This window comes from Gekko japonicus, unplaced genomic scaffold (genome assembly GCF_001447785.1).
Source record: "Gekko japonicus isolate JY-2015 unplaced genomic scaffold, Gekko_japonicus_V1.1 scaffold24, whole genome shotgun sequence".
In the NCBI taxonomy this organism is placed as follows: Eukaryota; Metazoa; Chordata; class Lepidosauria; order Squamata; family Gekkonidae; genus Gekko; species Gekko japonicus.
This window is the reverse complement of record NW_015164665.1, coordinates 2,326,137-2,345,309: the sequence shown is the minus strand read 5'-3', so window position 1 is coordinate 2,345,309 and position 19,173 is coordinate 2,326,137. Positions and strand designations below refer to the sequence as shown.

General features: G+C 45.1%; 1 protein-coding gene across 3 annotated transcripts in view; it reads right to left on the bottom strand.

The window, feature by feature from the left end:
- The window catches only part of TRIM2 (tripartite motif containing 2), an 81,436-nt gene that overhangs the window by 13,513 nt on the left and 48,750 nt on the right, over nucleotides 1-19,173 (bottom strand). For all 3 annotated transcript variants that reach the window (XM_015409033.1, XM_015409034.1, XM_015409035.1), the window contains exons 7-9: nucleotides 8,394-8,497; nucleotides 4,637-4,804; nucleotides 3,844-4,012 (exon numbers count right to left, since the gene is read on the bottom strand). In XM_015409033.1, the coding sequence (XP_015264519.1) occupies nucleotides 3,844-4,012; nucleotides 4,637-4,804; nucleotides 8,394-8,497 (441 nt within the window). The remainder of the gene's footprint in view (nucleotides 1-3,843; nucleotides 4,013-4,636; nucleotides 4,805-8,393; nucleotides 8,498-19,173) is intronic.

The following is a 19,173-nucleotide window of genomic DNA, read 5'->3' as shown; positions in this document are numbered from 1 at the left end:
ATCTAGAAAGATGTGGTCTGTAACAAACGCATAGGCTGGATGGTGGTAAGGTAAACAGTAGTGGGTGAGGGTGGGAGGGGAGTGGGGGAATGGCGGTGGCAGCTGGAGGCCTCTGCATCCCGTTGCCGGCCCTGGAGTGAGTGGGGGGAAGGGACCCGGCCTCCAGTTGCCGGCCCAGGAGTCAGTGGTGGGGGAGGGGAAGGGAGTGGGCGACCGGAGGCTTCTGCCTCCTGGAGCATGGAGAGGGTGGGGTTTGCAGAGAGGTGGGACCTCAGACAGGTAGAATGCAATAGACTACACCCTCCAAACCAGCCATTTTGTCCTGGGTAACAATTGCTGCCAATCTCCAGGTGAGGGCTACAGATCACTCACAATTACAACTGCTCTTCAGGTAGCAGAGATCAGTTCCTCTGGAGAAAACAGAGGACTCTGTCATTATACCCTGCTGAGGTCACCACAGCAAATTGACACTGTTTGCCCAAAGCCAGAGCACTGCCCCAGAGCCTCTTTCTAGATCCCGTTGTATTGCTTTCATAACGGGCTTTACTGCTAGTCTGTCTATAAAACAGGGCAGGGAATCCTGACATGACTAATGGCAAATGTAACATCTAGTTCGTCCCTTTAGAATTTTTGTCTCTGGGGAGCAAATAAACTCCAGTTTACTCAGGCATTGCATTCAGTTGCAGCAGGCAACTGTAGTTTGTTTTGGGGTTCCACACAGATAGGATAGAGGGGAGTATGTTGGCATGATAAAAAGCAGGGTTGCCAGCTGGCCTGGAGAAGAATGCCCTGGACTCAAAGTTTGTTCTATTGCTTCAGACCAACATGGTTACCCACCTGAATCTATTTTCATAATTAATGCGTGGAAACAGGCAGTTGAAGCTTTTCATGGCATCGAGGTAAATAACATCATGAGGTATTTGCAGGAGAGCAAAGGAATATTGATTGTTTCCACATGGATTATGTGCTCTGGATTCAAGGTTGTTGGGAAGTACTTTTCATCCCCCTCACTTCCCTGCCACATTGCAGTGCAGTTCTGCATCTCTCAGATGTTCTCTCTGATCTTTCCCAGACCTGCTTTGCTCTGAGGTTTTGGGAAAGACTGCAGCAAAGTTTGGATGGCTGCTGTGCAGGCAGGAAATTTTGGATTTTCCAAGTCCTGCCTGCAAAACAGTTGTTTTCCCTGTCCCTGTTTCCCTGTCCCTGTTTCTGCAGTGGCCACGCCTACCCACCCATAGGAGGGGACTTACTGAGGATTTTTTTTGTTACGTGACATATCAATAAACAGAATGGTATGCCAATTACCAGGGAGAGATTCCATAGCTGGCAGATGGGAGGAATAACTGTAGGGACTGTGGCATGAAAAATGCAGGGAAGCCCAGCATCTGGAAGCCCTCTGGCCAACAGCACTGCCACCAGTGACAATGAAGCTTCCAAAGGAAAGTACTGCCATGTGGATCAGCTAGAGGGACCAGTGTAACCCTACAACTAAGCTGTGTTCTTACCTGTTGTGGCAAATTAACATGTCCCTTAATACAACATCTGAATGTGGTCAATGGCTCTGCCTAAAGGTCTGAACAGAATACAGTCTATAGTCCTGCCTAAACGACATGGATTGGATAGGAGAGTGGTCTAGCTGCACACAGTTTGTCCTGTCTTAAGCAGAGTCTGCACAACTCAAAAGTGTATCCTCCTGCAACGTGGGTTAAAGGCATTTTTGAGACCATTCTGGATCCTACTTGTACGTACAGATGCACCCCTTGTTCTAAAACCAGAGAAGACTCAAACAGCGACACATTCCAGCACTTAAGCAAACAGTATGTCCCCAAAAAATGAAATGAAATGTTTATTCATACAGTTATATGGAGTGATGCAATTTTTTTCTCCTTTGAATGTTTGTTAAGCCCAAACTAAGACTCAGGCTGGAGGAAAGGAGGCTACAGAGGAGCCGTTTAGCTTTATTCCCCATGGTCCCCAAAGCTTTGTCCCCCCTCCCCAGTTATGTTGGGAAAGATACGTAGGACTTCTTGTGAAAAACCAGCTCAACCCCTATGATTCTGAGCTGGAAAACTACCAGAAGCAAAATGATTAAGTAACCCCTCTCAACCAGTGCAAGCTGAGTTTAGCTTTTTTTTAACACACACACACACACACACAAGAAAAGACATGAAACTACGTGTTGCAAATAGTGTAAACATGTATAACACACAGCAATGTGAATCAAATGGAATTCTACTAACTAGCTATTTTCAGCTGAATTCCCTCGTGTAACTGTATGCCTGGTTCTGCAGAGCAGTTCCATTAAACTGTCTGTAGACTTCATCTCATGAGCAAATGGAAACCTGCTCACTTGTCTAAAAACACAACTAAGCACTGATGAGTACCTCTACAGAATAAGCATGGAGACTTCATGGGTAATTATGAAAACCGGGCAAGAGCTAATTTCTTTTGGGTCACTGGTCTGAACCCTTTTCCAGGCACAGGATTACATCTCATCAAGACCAATACACTGTCCGGAACAGAACAAATGTTCTTATTGACTGGATTGGTTAAACAGTAACCACAACCATAGCAACAGCTGCAACAGTGTTCAGCAAGACATTTTAAAAAGGAGCAGAAAGTATTATTTTGGAACACTACCTTAGATTCACTGACAGTGTGGAGAATACATTCTGAACAGTTCTCTGTAGAACAATGTACAAGCATCAAAGACAATGTTTATGTCATGACCATTTGTAACTGAGAACCAGTGATTCTTTTTACTACCATATGGTTACTGTGGACAAGGGTCATAGAACAAAAATTTGAGCAGTCACAAGCCTGCAAGCCATACAAAAGCAGGACAAACAATGTTATTCAATTAATCACCTAAAATTGATATCTCTACGTATAACATTCAACGTAGTACTCCAGACAATGGGAAGGATTAGAGATTATAAGAGTAAATTATAGGGATGGGCACAGACCTGAACCCAAGCCAAAGTCGAGGCTAGATTTTGCCTGGTTCGGGCTTGTGAAACTCAGTTTGCAAACAGCACTTTCCCCAGAACAATCACCAAGCTACTGCTCGGTTTGTTTCAGGGTTTGGCCTCCCCAACACACACACACCACTTCTGGGTGGTGTCAGGCCTTGCCCCTGGTACACCCACATCACCCAGAAGTGATGCAAGCATGCTGCCCAACATGCTTGTGTCACTTCTGTGTGACGCGAGCATGCCGGGGGCCTGACACTACCTGAACCAGTTCAGTTCAGGGGCTCAGTTCAGGGCTTGGTTCAGGGCCGTCCAGCTTGTGAGCCCCAAACTGAACCAGGCTTTCCTTGTCTGTGCCCACTCCTAGGGAGTTTAGTGTAGTGGTTAAGTGTGTGGACTCTAATCTGGGAGAACCGGGTTTGATTCCCCACTCCTCCGCTTGCACCTGCTGATGTGACCTTGGGTCAGTCACAAGCTCTGGCACAGCTGTCCTTGAAAAAGAGCCGTTTGTGTCAGAGTTCTCTCAGCCCCGCCCACCTCACAGGGTGTCTGTTGTGGGGAGGGGAAGGGAAAGGATTTTGTAAGCCGCTCTGAGACTCCAAGTGAAGGGCAGGGTATAAATCCAATCTCTTCTTCTTCTTCTAAATTATACACAAGACATTATCTCAGCTCATATTTTCATAGCAGAGGACAGAAACTCAGCTACTTGTACAGTGAAATTTGGGCCCAACCACGATGAAACGTTACTAAATTGTAGGGGGAGGAGCATCCCACCCCAAAACCCCCACAGTGATACGAATGTGTTTTATTTCTTTGTAAAAATTTATGAAGCCCACCTATCTCCTCTAAAACTGGGACCTATTAAGGGTACCTGCAAATTGTTTGTCTCCATTGCCTCGGCTTCCAAACCTGGTTACTATTTTCCCATTTGGCTGAAAGATGAACACAGAACATGCTTTGTTGTCCACTACAATGATGTGTCCATTGCGATCCACAGAAACACCTTTTGGTCCCATAAGTTTTCCAGACCCAATTTTTGTCTACAGGGAAAAAAAATATTTTGAATCCACAAACCGTGCAAATTCAGAAACCACATGTAATAAATTCACATTTGAAACACTCTCTCAGGGTATAAAACTTAGTATGTGCCTCAAAATGGTGTCCCATTAGGGACAGATCAAAATTACACATGCGATTGAATATATTTTACATATACTTTGGGGTGTTAGTATAATACACAATTTGAAATCAAATCTAGATCAGTTATCACAGCAAAAAATCTAAACAGGACTGATTTTTATACACAAATGAATAACCTTAGAATAACCTGGCTGGCTGGGGCCTCAAAGCCCCATTGATAATTTACTGAGGATTCTAACATTTTAATAAATATTTATTTTAAAAATGGATACTAACTGCTGAAAGAGATGGGCTAGTCATAAAATATTGACTGTGCATGCAAATACTGTGAAAGAAGCAGAAGACAACTAGGCCAAGGGGAAAACCAGCTGAGTGAACAGGCTGAGCCTGAATTAAACCTCCTGGCTACAATAAACACTTTTGTGAGTGTACAGTATGATTTCTTCCCATTTATTTCCTAAACACAATGGCTCCTTTTTCATCTCAGGAAAGTGAAACACACAGCATTAGGACTTCAAGCTTACCTTAAATTTTCCATCAGAGGAGAAGATGCTAACCCATTTATTATCATAATCAGCAATAATAATGTCACCACAAGGATGGACAGCCACTCCTGTGGGCCGCTGCAACTGGCCAGGAGATCTTCCCCGGATACCGAAGCGACTCTTGAACTGACCATCAGTGGAAAAAAGCTACAATTTTTTAAAAAAACGTAAAATGTAGTCATTAATTCTCATGATAAATATTCATGAGGACTCAGTGCTAACAGGGCCCTTCCTATATGCACAAGGCCTCCTCCTCCTCTATGAAAAAGGAAATATTCCACACCTAACATAGGGAATCCCTTGTGAGCACCAAGAATGCAGACTTATTATGGTGAATGGGGTCTAGTTTACATGTTATGCAGCTTGGTAAGCACATTTGCCATCCTGCTTCTCTGTGGTGAATAATCATGGTCAATCACTGGCATACAATCTATAGCAGTGGTATTCAGTTCAGGGACCATGACCCTCAGGTGGATCATAGAGGAGAAGAAGAAGAGAAGAGATTGGGTTTGTACCCCAAGAGTGATTAACACATGGAATTTACTGCCACAGGAGGTGGTGACAGCTACAAGCATGAACAGCTTCAAGAGGGAACTGGATAAACATATGGAGCAGAGGTCCATCAGTGGCTATTAGCCACAAGGTATAGATAGGAACAGGCTGAGGCAGGTGATGCACTGTATTCTTGGTGCTTGGGGTGTGTGTGCAACAGTGGGAGGGCTTCTAGTGTCCTGGCCCCACTGATGGACCTCCTGATGGCACCTGGTATTTTTGGCCACTGTGTGACAGAGTGTTGGACTAGATGGGCCATTGGCCTGATCTAAGATTGGCTTCTCTTATGTTCTTATGTTCTTATGTACCCTGCTCTTCACTTGGTGTCTCAGAGCCGTTTACAAACTCCCTTCCCCTCCCCAGTGAGGTAGGCGGGGCTGAGAGAGCTCAGAGAAATGTCCTTGAGAGAACAGCTCTGACAGAACTCTCTTTGCATGGATAACGAGGCACGGTGACTCACTGGTACAGTCGATTTCTTTTAGGACAGGAAGTTTCAGAGATCCCCCTCCCTAGCAAAAATGTCTCTCTAGCTTCTCTTTCAGCCTAGTAATCTCCACCCTCGACAGTCAGTCCAGTGTTCCACACACACTTGAAGGCCTGAGGCTCCCTTCACAAATGAGACGATAACTCTGCTCCTTCCCTTCCTATAGTATGAGTGTGATGTTATAAGACTTCCTGTCCCATGCTTGTAGTACATTGGGTCCCATGCTACTGCCTAAAGTGTATCCCAGGTCTGGAAATGTCAAATACCACAGATCTACAGGATGCCCATTACCAAATACCCAGCCTTGCCACCTGAATACATTTTTTTTTGTAGGGACGTATATAATGTTTTGTGTTTGTGTACCCCTGTTGAATATAATGAATTGCCAGGATCCAGGATCCACACACACATATATACTGGTAACAACCAGTAGCAGCTCCATTAAACCCATGTTATGTCCTCTGGAGCACCCCAAAACTTCATGAAGTTCCTAAGTGATATATGTCATGACTGCCGCAGGAAAGTGGCAACTAATTTAGCATAGATAGGGTGAGGATAGGGTTGCCAGACCCCCCATTTCAATGGGGGTTTCCTGATTTGGAGGGACCCCACCCCCAAGAGCAACCACCCGGCCTCCCCCACACCTCTCCCCAGCAGCGTTTAAAGGATGTCTTTAAACACTGCTGGGGAGAAGTGGGGGTCGCACTCCTGCACTCCGAGCCCCAAATTCAGGGCTCAGAGTGCAGGTGTGTGTGGCCTCCCCCCACCTCTCCCCAGCAGCCTCTGCTCCCCAATGTGATGACATCACTTTTGTGTGACGTCATCATGCTAAGGACTCCCCAGCCCCCTCCAGTAACACCCCGAAAAGTCCCCCACTGGGGACTTTGAGGGATGGCAACACTAGGTGAGGAAGCACACAACTTAATGACCTCAAGAGATGACATAAATCGAACTGAATGATATGAAAAGGGAGAACTTCACGCAAGCCTACCACTTTTGGTGGTAGCCCTAGGTTTCTTAATATTTGTTGTTCAGCTCCGAAGTATAAAATAATTAGGGTAACACAACAATAATTAAATTTATCAAAGAAAGGGACGCATGATCGCAAAGGATCAAATAATCAAAATTCAGTAGAAAACTGGACTATAGAATAAGTATTAAATTGTCATGGAATCATTCAAAAAGCATTTAGGATCAAAACAGATGACACGCTGGAAGATCACCCAATATTTTCCATTCTAATGAGAGCACAGAGAAAAAGTTTTCATAGGTGACACCATGCAGTGGTGGGAGGATTAAGTCCCCTTGGCCCACCTGGCACAGCCCCAGTCCAGATCCGGGCCCATTGTGCCTGTAATTTAGTTTTCAAAGACTTTGGGGGAATCTGTGGTCTCTGTGTTCTCTTAGAAATACTTGTGACTGTTCTTAATGCATTCTAATTGTATGCCTGCCATTCCCGAGATACAAAACAGCCCACAGAATCCACAACTTTATACATTCCTAATTCTGCTGCATCTTGGATAACATGGATACAGATGTAACAAGCTAACTAAATATTAACTTTAAAAAGGGCCTGAGAAACTCACGGGGGGATCCCCTTCTGCTCCCTTGCTCACTGGTCCCAGCAGGGCTCCAAGGCTCCGCTACATCTGTTGCTGGGCCCACCATGGCACCTGGGTTTTGTTGCAACTGCCACCAGGCCCAGAGAGGTGCCAGGCCTCCATGGCCACCACCGGGCCCAGGAGCAGCTCCTGAGCAATGCTGTAGCTGCCACCAGGCCTGGAGTGGCTCCCAGGCTCTGTCACAGCCCCTGCTGGGTCCAGAACAGCTGCTGCCAAGCCCAGTGCAGCTCCAGGCCTCCATGGTCACCACCACAGAGTCTGGAGCAGCCCCTGTATTCCACTGCAGCCACCACCATGCTCAGAGCAGAGCCGCTACCTGATTCCAGCAGAGGACACAGGAGGTAAGGTGCATTCTCTGCACTTGTGCAGAGGATAGTTTTTATTTTGGGGGGATTTAACCCGCCCCCCCCCATGTTTTTTTTTAAGTTTTCAGATTTTTTTCTGCAAACCCGGGGGATCCCCCAAGGTTGCAGGAAAATCTGTGTTGTGTCAGTATGGCGCTGATCTGTGTATTTAGGTATCTGTCGATTGGGCCACACTTGATTATTAGAATATAAAATAGTATTTAAACTGACTCTCATATTTAACTAGGGCTGCCAAATCCCCCCGGGGGGCGGATTTCCCCCCGCTTTGGAGGTCCGATTTCCGCCCCCATGGAATCGGCCCCCGGGGGAAACCCCACCCCCGCGTGCACGTCACAGGAAAGCGACGTGGTGACGCCGGGGACGCTGGGGGCGGGGCACAGCTATTTGAGGGGGAAACTCTATGTTTTCCCCTCAAATGGCTGTGCCCTGCCCCCAGTGTCCTCGGCGTCATGATGTCACTTCCCTGTGACGTGCATGCTGCCGGGAGCCAGCACAAAGTCCCCCGCCGGCAGAGGTAAGTCCATTTGGCAACCCTATATTTAACAAAGAAGCAATTATGGGTAGCATTATCTGCTGTGAATCATAACAGCTGTTGTTTTTCAAGAAAAATAATCCTGGTATTTCAGTATGTGTGCTTCATTCATCTTTCCATGAAATCTTGTGAGCCCTCCCATAAAAATCTATCAGTTTAAAAGGGAGAAAAGACACCTTACCTGTACACACTGGTTATTGCTGTCTGCAATTAATATTTTTCCATTTGTTGATGCAGCTACTCCCTGAAGATTTGTAAATTCTCCTTTGTTTCTGCCTTTGGTACCTTGAAAGGGATTTGAACAAATCAAACAAATCAGTAAAAGTGCATGACTGCAAAATATCCCATCCCAACCCTTTAAGACACCTGGCTTTAAAGGTATTTTTGTGTCATAACAGACTAACAATGCCATTTTAAACAAAGTTACAACATCCCAAATCCATTTAAGTCAATGAGATTAGAAATTTGTACCTCTTTTGGAGACTGGCCTCCTAGTTCATACATGTTAATTTTATTCTGCATACACTAACTTCCAAATGGAAGTTATTCAGGTCTTTTCTGCTAAAGCATCTATCCTTTCTCTCCACTGAATCTCTGGGTATGGTTCAAAATTATGAGTTTTCACTGTTAGTCTGTTGAGGCCTGTTAATTCTTGTCTGTTGCCTGATACAGCATCTACATACCCAGTTAAACTGGCAAAAATACACAAATTTAATGGAAATAATTAAAGTTAGTGTAAAATACAATATTACTTCACAAAACGATTCCACCACACGGACAAGTAATAATGGATTGTTGATTTGCACTTCTATCAAGTTCCAATTTTTTTAAAATTTTGAAGCTCAAAAAAATTTGACCAACAATCCAGAGTTTGTATTACACTATACAAGATCTTCTGTAATAATGCTGTAGCACCAGTTCTTTCAGACCCTTCAATGGTCTTTTGCCTCTGTATCACTTCACCCAGCTTCTTTACTATAATGGTATAGTTCTTCAAAGAGACTGAGTTGGTGACTGCCCATAAGGTCAATTTATTTTTGTGCTGAACACCAATGCCAAGAGAAGAGCTTGCACATTTGACAAGTTTGCAACATTTTAATCAACTACCTAAACCAATATAGAAGATACTCCATGCTCAAAATGTATGCTGTCTAAATTGGCATTTGTATCTTCTTGAATATGGCTGGGATCCAAAGAGTTGCATTAAGGTGTGGCTTAGTGGCTTGGGTGCAGTCCATGAGATTTTAGAGGGTTTTTTCCATTAAAGAGCAAACCCTCACACTTACTCATTTGACTATTCAAACTGGATTCATTCCTGTGCATTCTGTTCCAAGGGACATTTTTGGACATAGATGAAACCTGAGTACATATGCTTATGATTAATCGTTATTATGCCTTTCAGCTAAATGGCAAGGAGGTAGCTGAAAGTTTGGAAGCACACTGCCTCTTCCTTCTATCCAGGGAAAGGAGCTGGACATTTTTCAGAAACAGCATTAGACAATGCAACATTGTAAACAGAAGTTCTCAGAACTATAAGACTCCTGAGGGGGAGGAAGAATTACACATAAGGGAAACTATTATGTTTATTAGAAACTATGTGGAACTTGCCTTAGACATGTTTGTAAGTCAAAATCACATACAGACAGGGTTACCAGCCTAGTACTGGCAACCAGCAGGAACCATTTGGGGGCAGGGAGAAATGTCGTGTGATAATGACATTGCATCTAGATTGCATGCAGAAGCGACATCATGATGCTCTGAGAATCTGCTCATCTCTATGGTGATGTCACTACCCACCTCTGCCCCTTGCTCTCACTGGAGCGAAGAGGACTGGCAGGGCCTGGAGGTGGGAGCCTGCCCATCACCCACAGGAGAATGGCAGCCGTATACACATACTTTTTACACAGTGACACACAGAGACAGAAGTTGGAAGCAGCCAAAATTCCCTCTCTGGAATCTGCTAGTTGAAGTAATGGCTTCGTAAGTGTTTTCCACACAGCTTACATTTTCAATAAGTAACTCTCTAGCTCCTTTCATTGGTGAGATATGCCTTTCCCCTTATATCTCTGCAACAAAAGGGTCTGGAAACGTACTTTTAAAAAAGAACGTGGGGAATTCAGAGAACCTGATACACAGATTGTTATATCATTATATCCAATTCTCAACCTTACCCAGTCGGCAGATACTTAAATCTGTGGATTTGGGCCTTGGGGCCAGAAAACAGATTTTCCTGCAAAGTTGGTAGACTCCTCAAGTTTGAAGAAAAATCTGAAATCTTGAAAAAGGGAGGGAGGGGGATTAAATCATCCAAAAGACAAGAGTGTTGTCTGTGCAAGTGCAGAAAATGCACCAATGCTCCTCTGTCAGCTGGTGGCACTATGGGGATTGGGGATGGTAGAGAACAGGAACCTCTAACATTCCCAGCACAACAATGGCGAGGGGGCAGGTGCCCAAGACACAGTACTCCATGGCTGCCACTGCCCACCCACCCTGCCGCTGAGGGTGCAAAACTGCAGGCAAGCAGGGGAGAAAGAGTTGCCCCACCACAGGGTACAAAAGTGTGGGGGAAGAAGGATTAGAGGAAGTTGCTGATGCCCCCTACCCCCTCTTTATCTCTGAAGGGTGGCTAAGAAAACAGGGCATCAGCAGATGCCAATACAACCAAGAATCCCCCCCCAGGGACGACCCCCCCAAGGTCTAACCTTGCAACAATGAAATGATATTCAATTGCTGCCTTTAAAAAAAAAAACCAAAAGCCCCTTGGGGGGGTGTGTGGGGGGGTGGCCACTGTAGGGCCAAGAGTAGGAAAAAAAATCACTGTTATGAGTGCACCATGATACTGTGGGGAAACGGGGGCGGGGGACGACCCACTTCTTGACAGCATTGAAACTGGGGCAAATAACCCATGTGGAAATGGCCATGGCAAGACCAGCCTCAATTGTACAGAGAAACAACTTGTGTGGAAAAATTATCTAATACAATGCCTCAGTGTTTTATCTAATTTCTTCTTTCAAAGGTGAAATGGGCTACTATTTCCGCTAATGTACTTCTGTACTTACAACTTTCAATGGCACTATTGTTTGCATGATAAATTATTCACTTATTCACAGAAGAGAAATTATTGAGGGGGGTTGGCGGGACCAGAATCTTGGAACACACCATTGCACTAGGAACAATACAGACCAATAAGCCAAAGACTGTTCCTGTCTCTAAAGGCAGTAAGTAGATGAATACCAGAAAGAAGTTGAACATAAAGAGAACAATCAGAGGTTATAGATATTAACAACATTACCTTATTGGAAATAAACCATTGTACAAACTGAGCCCCATTATAATGAAACCGATTGCAGCAGAGTGCCTTTCATGGCCCCACTGTGATCACATTCTCTGCACTGGGTTTGGAGGACACTAGCAATCAGAAGGGGAGGGGAGTTTCCACCAATGCTTGGAAATCCTGTTTCCTTTCCACCCTGCTTTCATCAGCAGAAATGGGGGGAGGTTCACCTCTTTTCTCTGGTTTTATTTCCCCACTGGTGGGAGGGAAATGGGAAGATCTTTTTCCTCACTTGCAGCACTCCCTTGCAGTTCTGAGTGAATAAGCACTTTTTAAGCGAGTTCCCTCAATGTACTGCAAGTCTTGTCATGTACCCATAACCTGACATGTGAAGGACGTATTGTATACTTGTGTCTTCAGAGAGTCTATTTCACAGGGGCTCTGTGAATCTAATAACTGTTATGCTGCCATATATTAACCTGCCTTATGAACCTGTCCAACCACTCTGGTCATCTTCAAAGGCCCTGCTTTGGGTGCCCCTGCACTCTGAGATCAGGTGGGTGGCAATCCAGGAGAGGGCCTTCTCAGTCATAGGACCAAAACTCATGAACTAGGTTTGCCAGCCTCCAGGTGAGGCCTGGAGTTCCCACACTGTTACAACTGATCTCCAGACATTACAGATCAGTTTGCCTGGAGAAAATGGCTACTTTGGATGGTAGACATTGTGCCTTTCTAAAGTCCCTCCCCAAGATCCCCAGATCCCACCTGGAGGCTGGCATCCCTATTGGCAGCCCTATCTAGAACTCTCCCCTCAGGGAAATTCATCTGTTGCCATCTTCTGCCAGCAGCTGAAGATGTCTTTGTTTCATTTGGCATTCCATCAGTGATCCCTCCTTCCTGCCCAATGTTTTAATTGCTGCTTTTATGTTTTGTATTTATTTTAACTCTGTTTTTAGTTGTTTTAATGAAGTGTATGGGGGGTTGATTTTAATGGTTTTAAAATGTGATTTTATCACGTATGTTCCAAATTGTTAGTGGCCTTGGTGGCTCTTGTGAGGGCAGAAAGGTGAAATATAAATTTTGTAAATAAAATGCTTGTTGATTTGGAAAAGCTAAATAATAGAGATAGTATAACTGACTGGGCTCTGTCTTTGCAGCTCAAATCACACAAAAGGTATGCAGCTCCTGAAATGTCCACCATCTCAGCTTGTATTTGTCTTACTGTTTACAGTCTTTTAACTCTCTGTATTGGTTTTAACTCTGCATACTGGCTTTTAACTTTTTGAATGCTTATGATGTCTGTGTCCTGCAGTTTTTGCTGTTCTGTTAGTCACCTTGGATTTGCACAGATAAGGCAGGGTATACATGTCTTAAATAAATAATTCACAGGAGGAAAGCTACCATAATAACACATAAATTACTTTTGAACCACCCCAAACATTCCATTGAAACGGTGCTGTGCTGATTCATAGAAAGAATCCAGGAGCAACAATATCTTTATTAGAACAAAAACATCACAAAATAGTGTTCATAGATCCCAATATTAAAACATGTAGGCTTTAGGCTATAAGCTAGGCTCAGTTTTAAAAAAAACATAAAAAGGCAGGTCTTGCTCAATACACTTATGATCTAATATAAGCAAAAAACAAAACAAACACTACAGAAAACAAAAGTAAAGAACTAGAAGGAGAAAAGGCCTTCATCATAGTCTACTGAAATGAACAAGGTTTAAAGCAAATCAACTGATGAGAAGGAACACAATTAAGTAAATGACAATCAGCAATTAAAGCAAACCATGACAAAGAGCAAAGGAGAAAAAGCACAAAGATGCTGAACACAGGAAGAAGTAAGGGGACAGACAAGGAGGAACCAGAAGAAGAATGCTAAGTTTGGGGAGGAGAATACAGAATAGAGTTAAAATTAGAGACTGCATTATTGTGAAAATAAGTCTTCCATAGTAGAGACATGTGATTACATTTATATGCTCAAACAACAGGGCAGGCCAGAGAGTACAAAACGAAAACAAGAGGCTTTCAGATGGGAATAGGAAGGCCAATTAAAAGAGTACTGCAATAACCCAACTGGGACTGAGTCTTTTCATATTTTTAAATTATTAAAAAACAAACAAACCTGGGACTGAGTCAAAGTACCAGCAGATTTAATAGAAAGGAAATTATCTATTTTAGCAGTATTTGATAACTGCTGATGGCCAGAGACAACTGAAAATGCTGGTTTAGTTAGAAGAAGAAGAAGAAGAAGAGATTGGATTTATACCCCGCCCTTCACTTGGAGTCTCAGAGCGGCTTACAAACTCCTTTCCTTTCCCTTCCCCTCCTCACAACAGACACCCTGTGAGGTGGGTGGGGCTGAGAGAACTCTGACACAAACTGCTCTTTTTCAAGGACAGCTGTGCCAGAGCTTGTGACTGACCCAAGGTCACATCAGCAGGTGCAAGTGGAGGAGTGGGGACTCAAACCCGGTTCTCCCAGATTAGAGTCCGCACACTTAACCACTACACCAAACAGATGAAATCTGACAGGAAAAAGATAAAAGTCACTAATATCTGTACCTTGGCGTGAAAGATAAATTATAATATTTGCTGTAGTCCAAAGAAACACAAAAAAGAGTAAAAGAAGAGTCTGGTGAAAAAGGAAACAAAGAATGTTCTTGGAAAGTTTTAATATCAGAGGGAACATTGTCTAATAAAGAAGAAATAACGAAATGACACTGCAGGTGATCAAAATAGTTATCACAACATAAGAAGAGCCCTGCTAGATCAAACCGGTGGTCCATCTAGTTCAGCATCCTGTCTCACACAGTGGCTACCCATTTCCTCTGGAGGGACAACAACAGGGGCTGAGATCTAACTGCCTCTGAATGTGGAAGTTCCCCTCAGTCACCATGGCGAGTAGACACTGATAGACCTATCATCCATTAATCTACCTAATCCCCTTTTAAAACTGCCTATTTCTGTGGCCACCACTACATCCTCTGGCAGCAAATTCAACATTTTAAATTAATTGCTCTCCATGTAAAGAAGAATTTCCTTTTGCCTGTCCTGAATCTACTGTCCATCAGCTTCATTTGATGCCCTCAAGTTCTCATATTTTGGGAGAGGGAGAAAAATTTCTCTTTATCAACTCTCCATCACATGCATAATTTTATTAACCTATATCATGTCCCACCTGTTGTGGGGAGAGAAAGGGAAGGAGATTGTAAGCCACAATGAAATTCCTTAAGGTAGAAAAAGCACGGTCTTCTTAGTCGTCTCTTTTCTAAACTGAAAGGACCCAGACTCTTCAGCCTTTCCTCCTAGGGAAAGTGTTCCAACCCACTAATCATCTTGGTTGCCCTCTTCTGTATTATTTCCAGCTCTGCAATGTCCTTTTTGAGATACGGTGACCAGAACTGAATCCTTTTATATTCAGCATCATTATATGCCCTGAGAACCATGACACATATACTTCATCTCTATACCTCATCTCTGTGTTCACCAAACTCCAGTTCGACACTTATTCAGTCTCACTTTTTCTTTCTCCATTATTTGCATTATGTTTGTGTTTTAAGTTAGAGCTAAGCTCCACTGAAATCAACGTGGCATCCTCCCAAATTATTTATTTATTAGATTTATAGCCATCCCTTCTCTGAACAACAGGGTTCAGAGTGGATAAGAACAATATTCATAAATTAAAATTATTAAAACAACTCTTACAATATTACTAGCAACAATAAGATGGCACATAAAAGGAAAGCAGAGCATAGTGCCCCTACTCTATGGGGGAGTAGATATCATACAGTTTAATGGGAGTAAATATCCCCGCTGACACGGGGATCCAGGGGTTTACCTTGTAATGGCTCGTCTCCTTTCTCCAAGGTCGGGGACAAAGGGTAGCTATTGGGGAGCAGCTGTCCCCAAGGCACCCACTAATCTGTGGAGTGCCACAAGGGGCAGTGCTTTCCCCGATGTTATTTAGCATCTACATGCGCCCCCTTGCCCAGATTGCCCGGAGGCATGGGCTAGGGTGTCACCAATATGCGGATGACACCCAGCTCTATCTGTTGTTGGGCAGTCAGTCTGACTCTACCCCGGAATATCTGGACCGGGCGTTGCAGGACGTGGCTGGATGGCTTAGACTGAGTCGATTGAAATTGAATCTGATGAAGAAGGAGGTCCTGTGCCTGAATCAGAGCGGTCTGGGGGTAGGGATCCCATTACCAGCCTTTGATGGGGCACTGTTGGTGCCAGCACCGAGGGTCAGGAGTTTGGGAATGCTCCTGGATGCCTCCTTAACAATGGAGGCCCAGGTAGCAGCCATTGCCAAGGCAGCCTTTTACCACCTTCGGCTGATTAGGCAGTTGGTTCCCTTCCTCGAATGCAATGATCTGGCTTCAGTGATCCACCAATGGTCACCTAGAGGTTGGACTACTGCAACGCTCTCTACATGGGGCTGCCTTTGGTCCAACTCTGGGAGCTGCAGCTGGTGCAGAATGCGGCAGCCAGGCTGTTGATGGGTCTCCCTATGTGAGAGCACATCCAGCCTGTGCTAAAGACACTGCACTGGCTGCCAATAGCATACTGGATTTACTTCAAGGTGCTGGTTTTGACCTTTAAAGCCCTTTATGGCCAGGGACCTGCCTACCTGAGGGACCGCCTCTCCCCGCCATGTTCCCCAGAGAGCACTGAGATCATGATCACAGAACCGCTTGGCCCTCCCTGGTCCAAAGGACGTTAGGCTGACATCAACCAGGACCAGGGCGCTTTCACTGGCAGCTCCGACCTGCTGGAACGAGCTCCCTGGCAAAATCAGGGCCCTGCGGAACCTCTCACAGTTCCGCAGGGCCGTGAAAATGGAGCTTTTCCGGCAGGCATTTCAATAGGAGCTGCACTTTATCAGCTAAGCCCTGTGCTGACTTAGAGCTAGAAGCTACCTAGAATGGTATCCACCGCTGATCATGTTCGTGAATGCACTTTATTATACTGTACCACCATTGAAATATTAACGGTCTTACGTTATGTTTTATGTATTTTTATTGTGATATGTATCTTGTTTTATTGGTTTTTATGTAAGCCACCCTGAGCCTGCTTTGGCATGGAGGGCGGGGTAAAAGTTGAAACAATAAATAAATAAATAAATATTCTGCTATGGTCAGGCCTCACCTGGAGTACTGTGTCCAGTTTTGGGCACCACATTTTAGGAAGGATGTTGACAAGCTAAAGCATGTCCAGAAGAGGACAACCAGGATGGTGAGAGGGTTGGAATCCAAGTCTTATGAGGAAAGGCTGAAAGAGCTGAGTATGTTTAGCCTGGGAAAGAGAAGGCTTAGAGGGGACATGATTGCAGTCTTCAAGTATTTCAAGGACTGTCATGTAGAAGATGGAGCGGATCTATTGTCTCTTGCTCCGAATTACAAGACTAGATCTAATGGGTGGAAATTACAAGGGAGTCGTTACTGGCTAAATATCAGGAGAAACTTCCTAACTGTAAGAGTGGTTGAGCAGTGGAACAGACTGCCTCGGGGGTGGGGGTGGATGCTCCTTCACTGGACGTTTTCAAGTGGAGGCTGGACGACTATCTTTCTGGTATGTTATAGGGCTATCTTTCGGCTATGCTCCTGCAGAATGCAGGGGGTTGGACTAGATGACCTGCAAGACCCCTTCCAACTCTAACATTCTATGATTCTATCATGCAGTTTTCATGGGAGAGGGGAATGGAAGGAAAATAAGTCAGCCCAGATAGAAACTGTCTTTGTCCTCAGCCGTAGGCCTGGCAGAACATCTTCATCTTACAGGACCTGTGAAACTGTATCAAGTCCTGCAGGGTGTGGGTCTCACTCAACGGGGAATTCCACCAGGTCAGAGCCAGGGCCGAAAAAGTCTTTGCTCTGGTTGAGGAGAACCAAATACTCTTTGGGCCAGGGATCACCACTAAGTTGTTACACACTGAGTGCAATCTTCTTTGCGGAGGGTAAACCAGGAGATACACTGATCCAAGACCGTTTGGGCTTTAAAGGTTAATACCAAAACCTTGAACCTGATCCGGTACTCAGCCTGGAGCTAGTGCAGCTGGCAGAGCACCAACTGGAAACGGGCTCTAAGTGGGGTTCCCATAAGAACGTGCGTCGCTGCATTCTAAACCAGCTGGAGGTTCCAGGTCAGCCTCAAGGGTAGCCGTGCATAGAGTGAGTTACAGTAATCTAATCTGGAGGTGACTGTTGCATGCATCACTGTGGTTAAGACAGGAAAGGACCAATTCCTAAACTGGCACAGGTGGAAAAATGCCAGTCTGGCCCCATTTGTGATCTGGGCCCTCAGTGAAAGGAGCAAGCAAGCACAGAAAGCCACCCTGAATGCAATAAACAGAAAGAAAAGCCAATAGCTCCATGATAAATAAATAATTAACAACAGTACATATACCATCTTTTCCTGTACTAATTAAAATAATCCAAGGTGCTGATGTGCAAGACCTCTGTGGGGCATCTCATTTTCTTCTTGCATCCTTCTCCCCACACTGTTTCCTCATTACCTCTGCTGGCAGTCCCCATAACCTCTCCCCTTTCCTCCCCTCCCTTCCACCCACCAACTTCTATTTGCCCCTCCCCCTATTTTTAGCTTTCCCTCCTTCCCTTTCCTATAGGGTCGCCAAGTCCCCGCTGTATGCACAGCGGGGGACTCCAGCCACGGTCCGGGAGTGTGTGTGCGCGCTATGCGCACACCGAAACCACGTCACCCAAAAGTGACGTGGGCACGCCGGGCACGCCGGGGCCACAGTCATCCAAGGGAAAAACAGAGTTTTCCCTCGGATGACCGCGGCCCCGCCCCTGGCGCGCCCGGCATGGCCGCGACAATTCTGGGTGACGTGCTGACGCCGGGCACGTCATGTGCTTTGGAGGTGGGGTTCCCCCTGGGGCCTGATCTGCTAGTGGCGGGTGATGGGCCTCCGGGGCGGGGGTTTCCCCGCCCCCCGGGGGGACTTGGCAAGCCTACTTTCCTAGCAGGTTTTCACTCTTCTTTTATCACTGTTATTTTTTTTTGAGAGGGTGGGTGGGTTATTCCTCACTGAATTTTTTTCCTTCTCCCTTCCTCCTCTTCCCCAAGATCTTTGACAGAAACTAAGGTATGGAAGGCTCAGTAATAATATTATTGTGGTTGCCTAGGGACTCCCAAAATGGCCACTGAGATCTCAGAATATAGTCCCGTGAGATATCAGTGGTCATTCATGTCTTAAACCTACATATATTCTTCTATAATTTTCTTTGGGGGGTGAGCCCGAAATGTTTGGGGTTTTTTTAGATTTTGGATTTTTCTACAAACCTGGGACGTCTCATATGTCTGTAGACTTCCCCATAATTTCCCCAGCTTCATTGTGTGGATTTTTTGATCCACATTCCAGGGCCCAGTTCAGAATAAGATATAATGATTAAGCATAATGACCTATGGGACTCACATTGATCTCAAAAAAATTACACTAGAAAGGCTGGGAAGGGCTCACTTCAGGAGTTGTATCACGGTCTGCTTTGCATTTCAGTCACCTTTCAAAAGATATAGCAGGACTGATCTGATCTTCAGATTTGAAATATAGAATGATACAAGAGGGGGACCTGCGATACTCGCGGGGGGGGAGAGAGAAGACCCCGGTCTCCTCCATCCCCCCATCTACCCGAGGCGGCGGGGGCGGCGGCAGCGGCG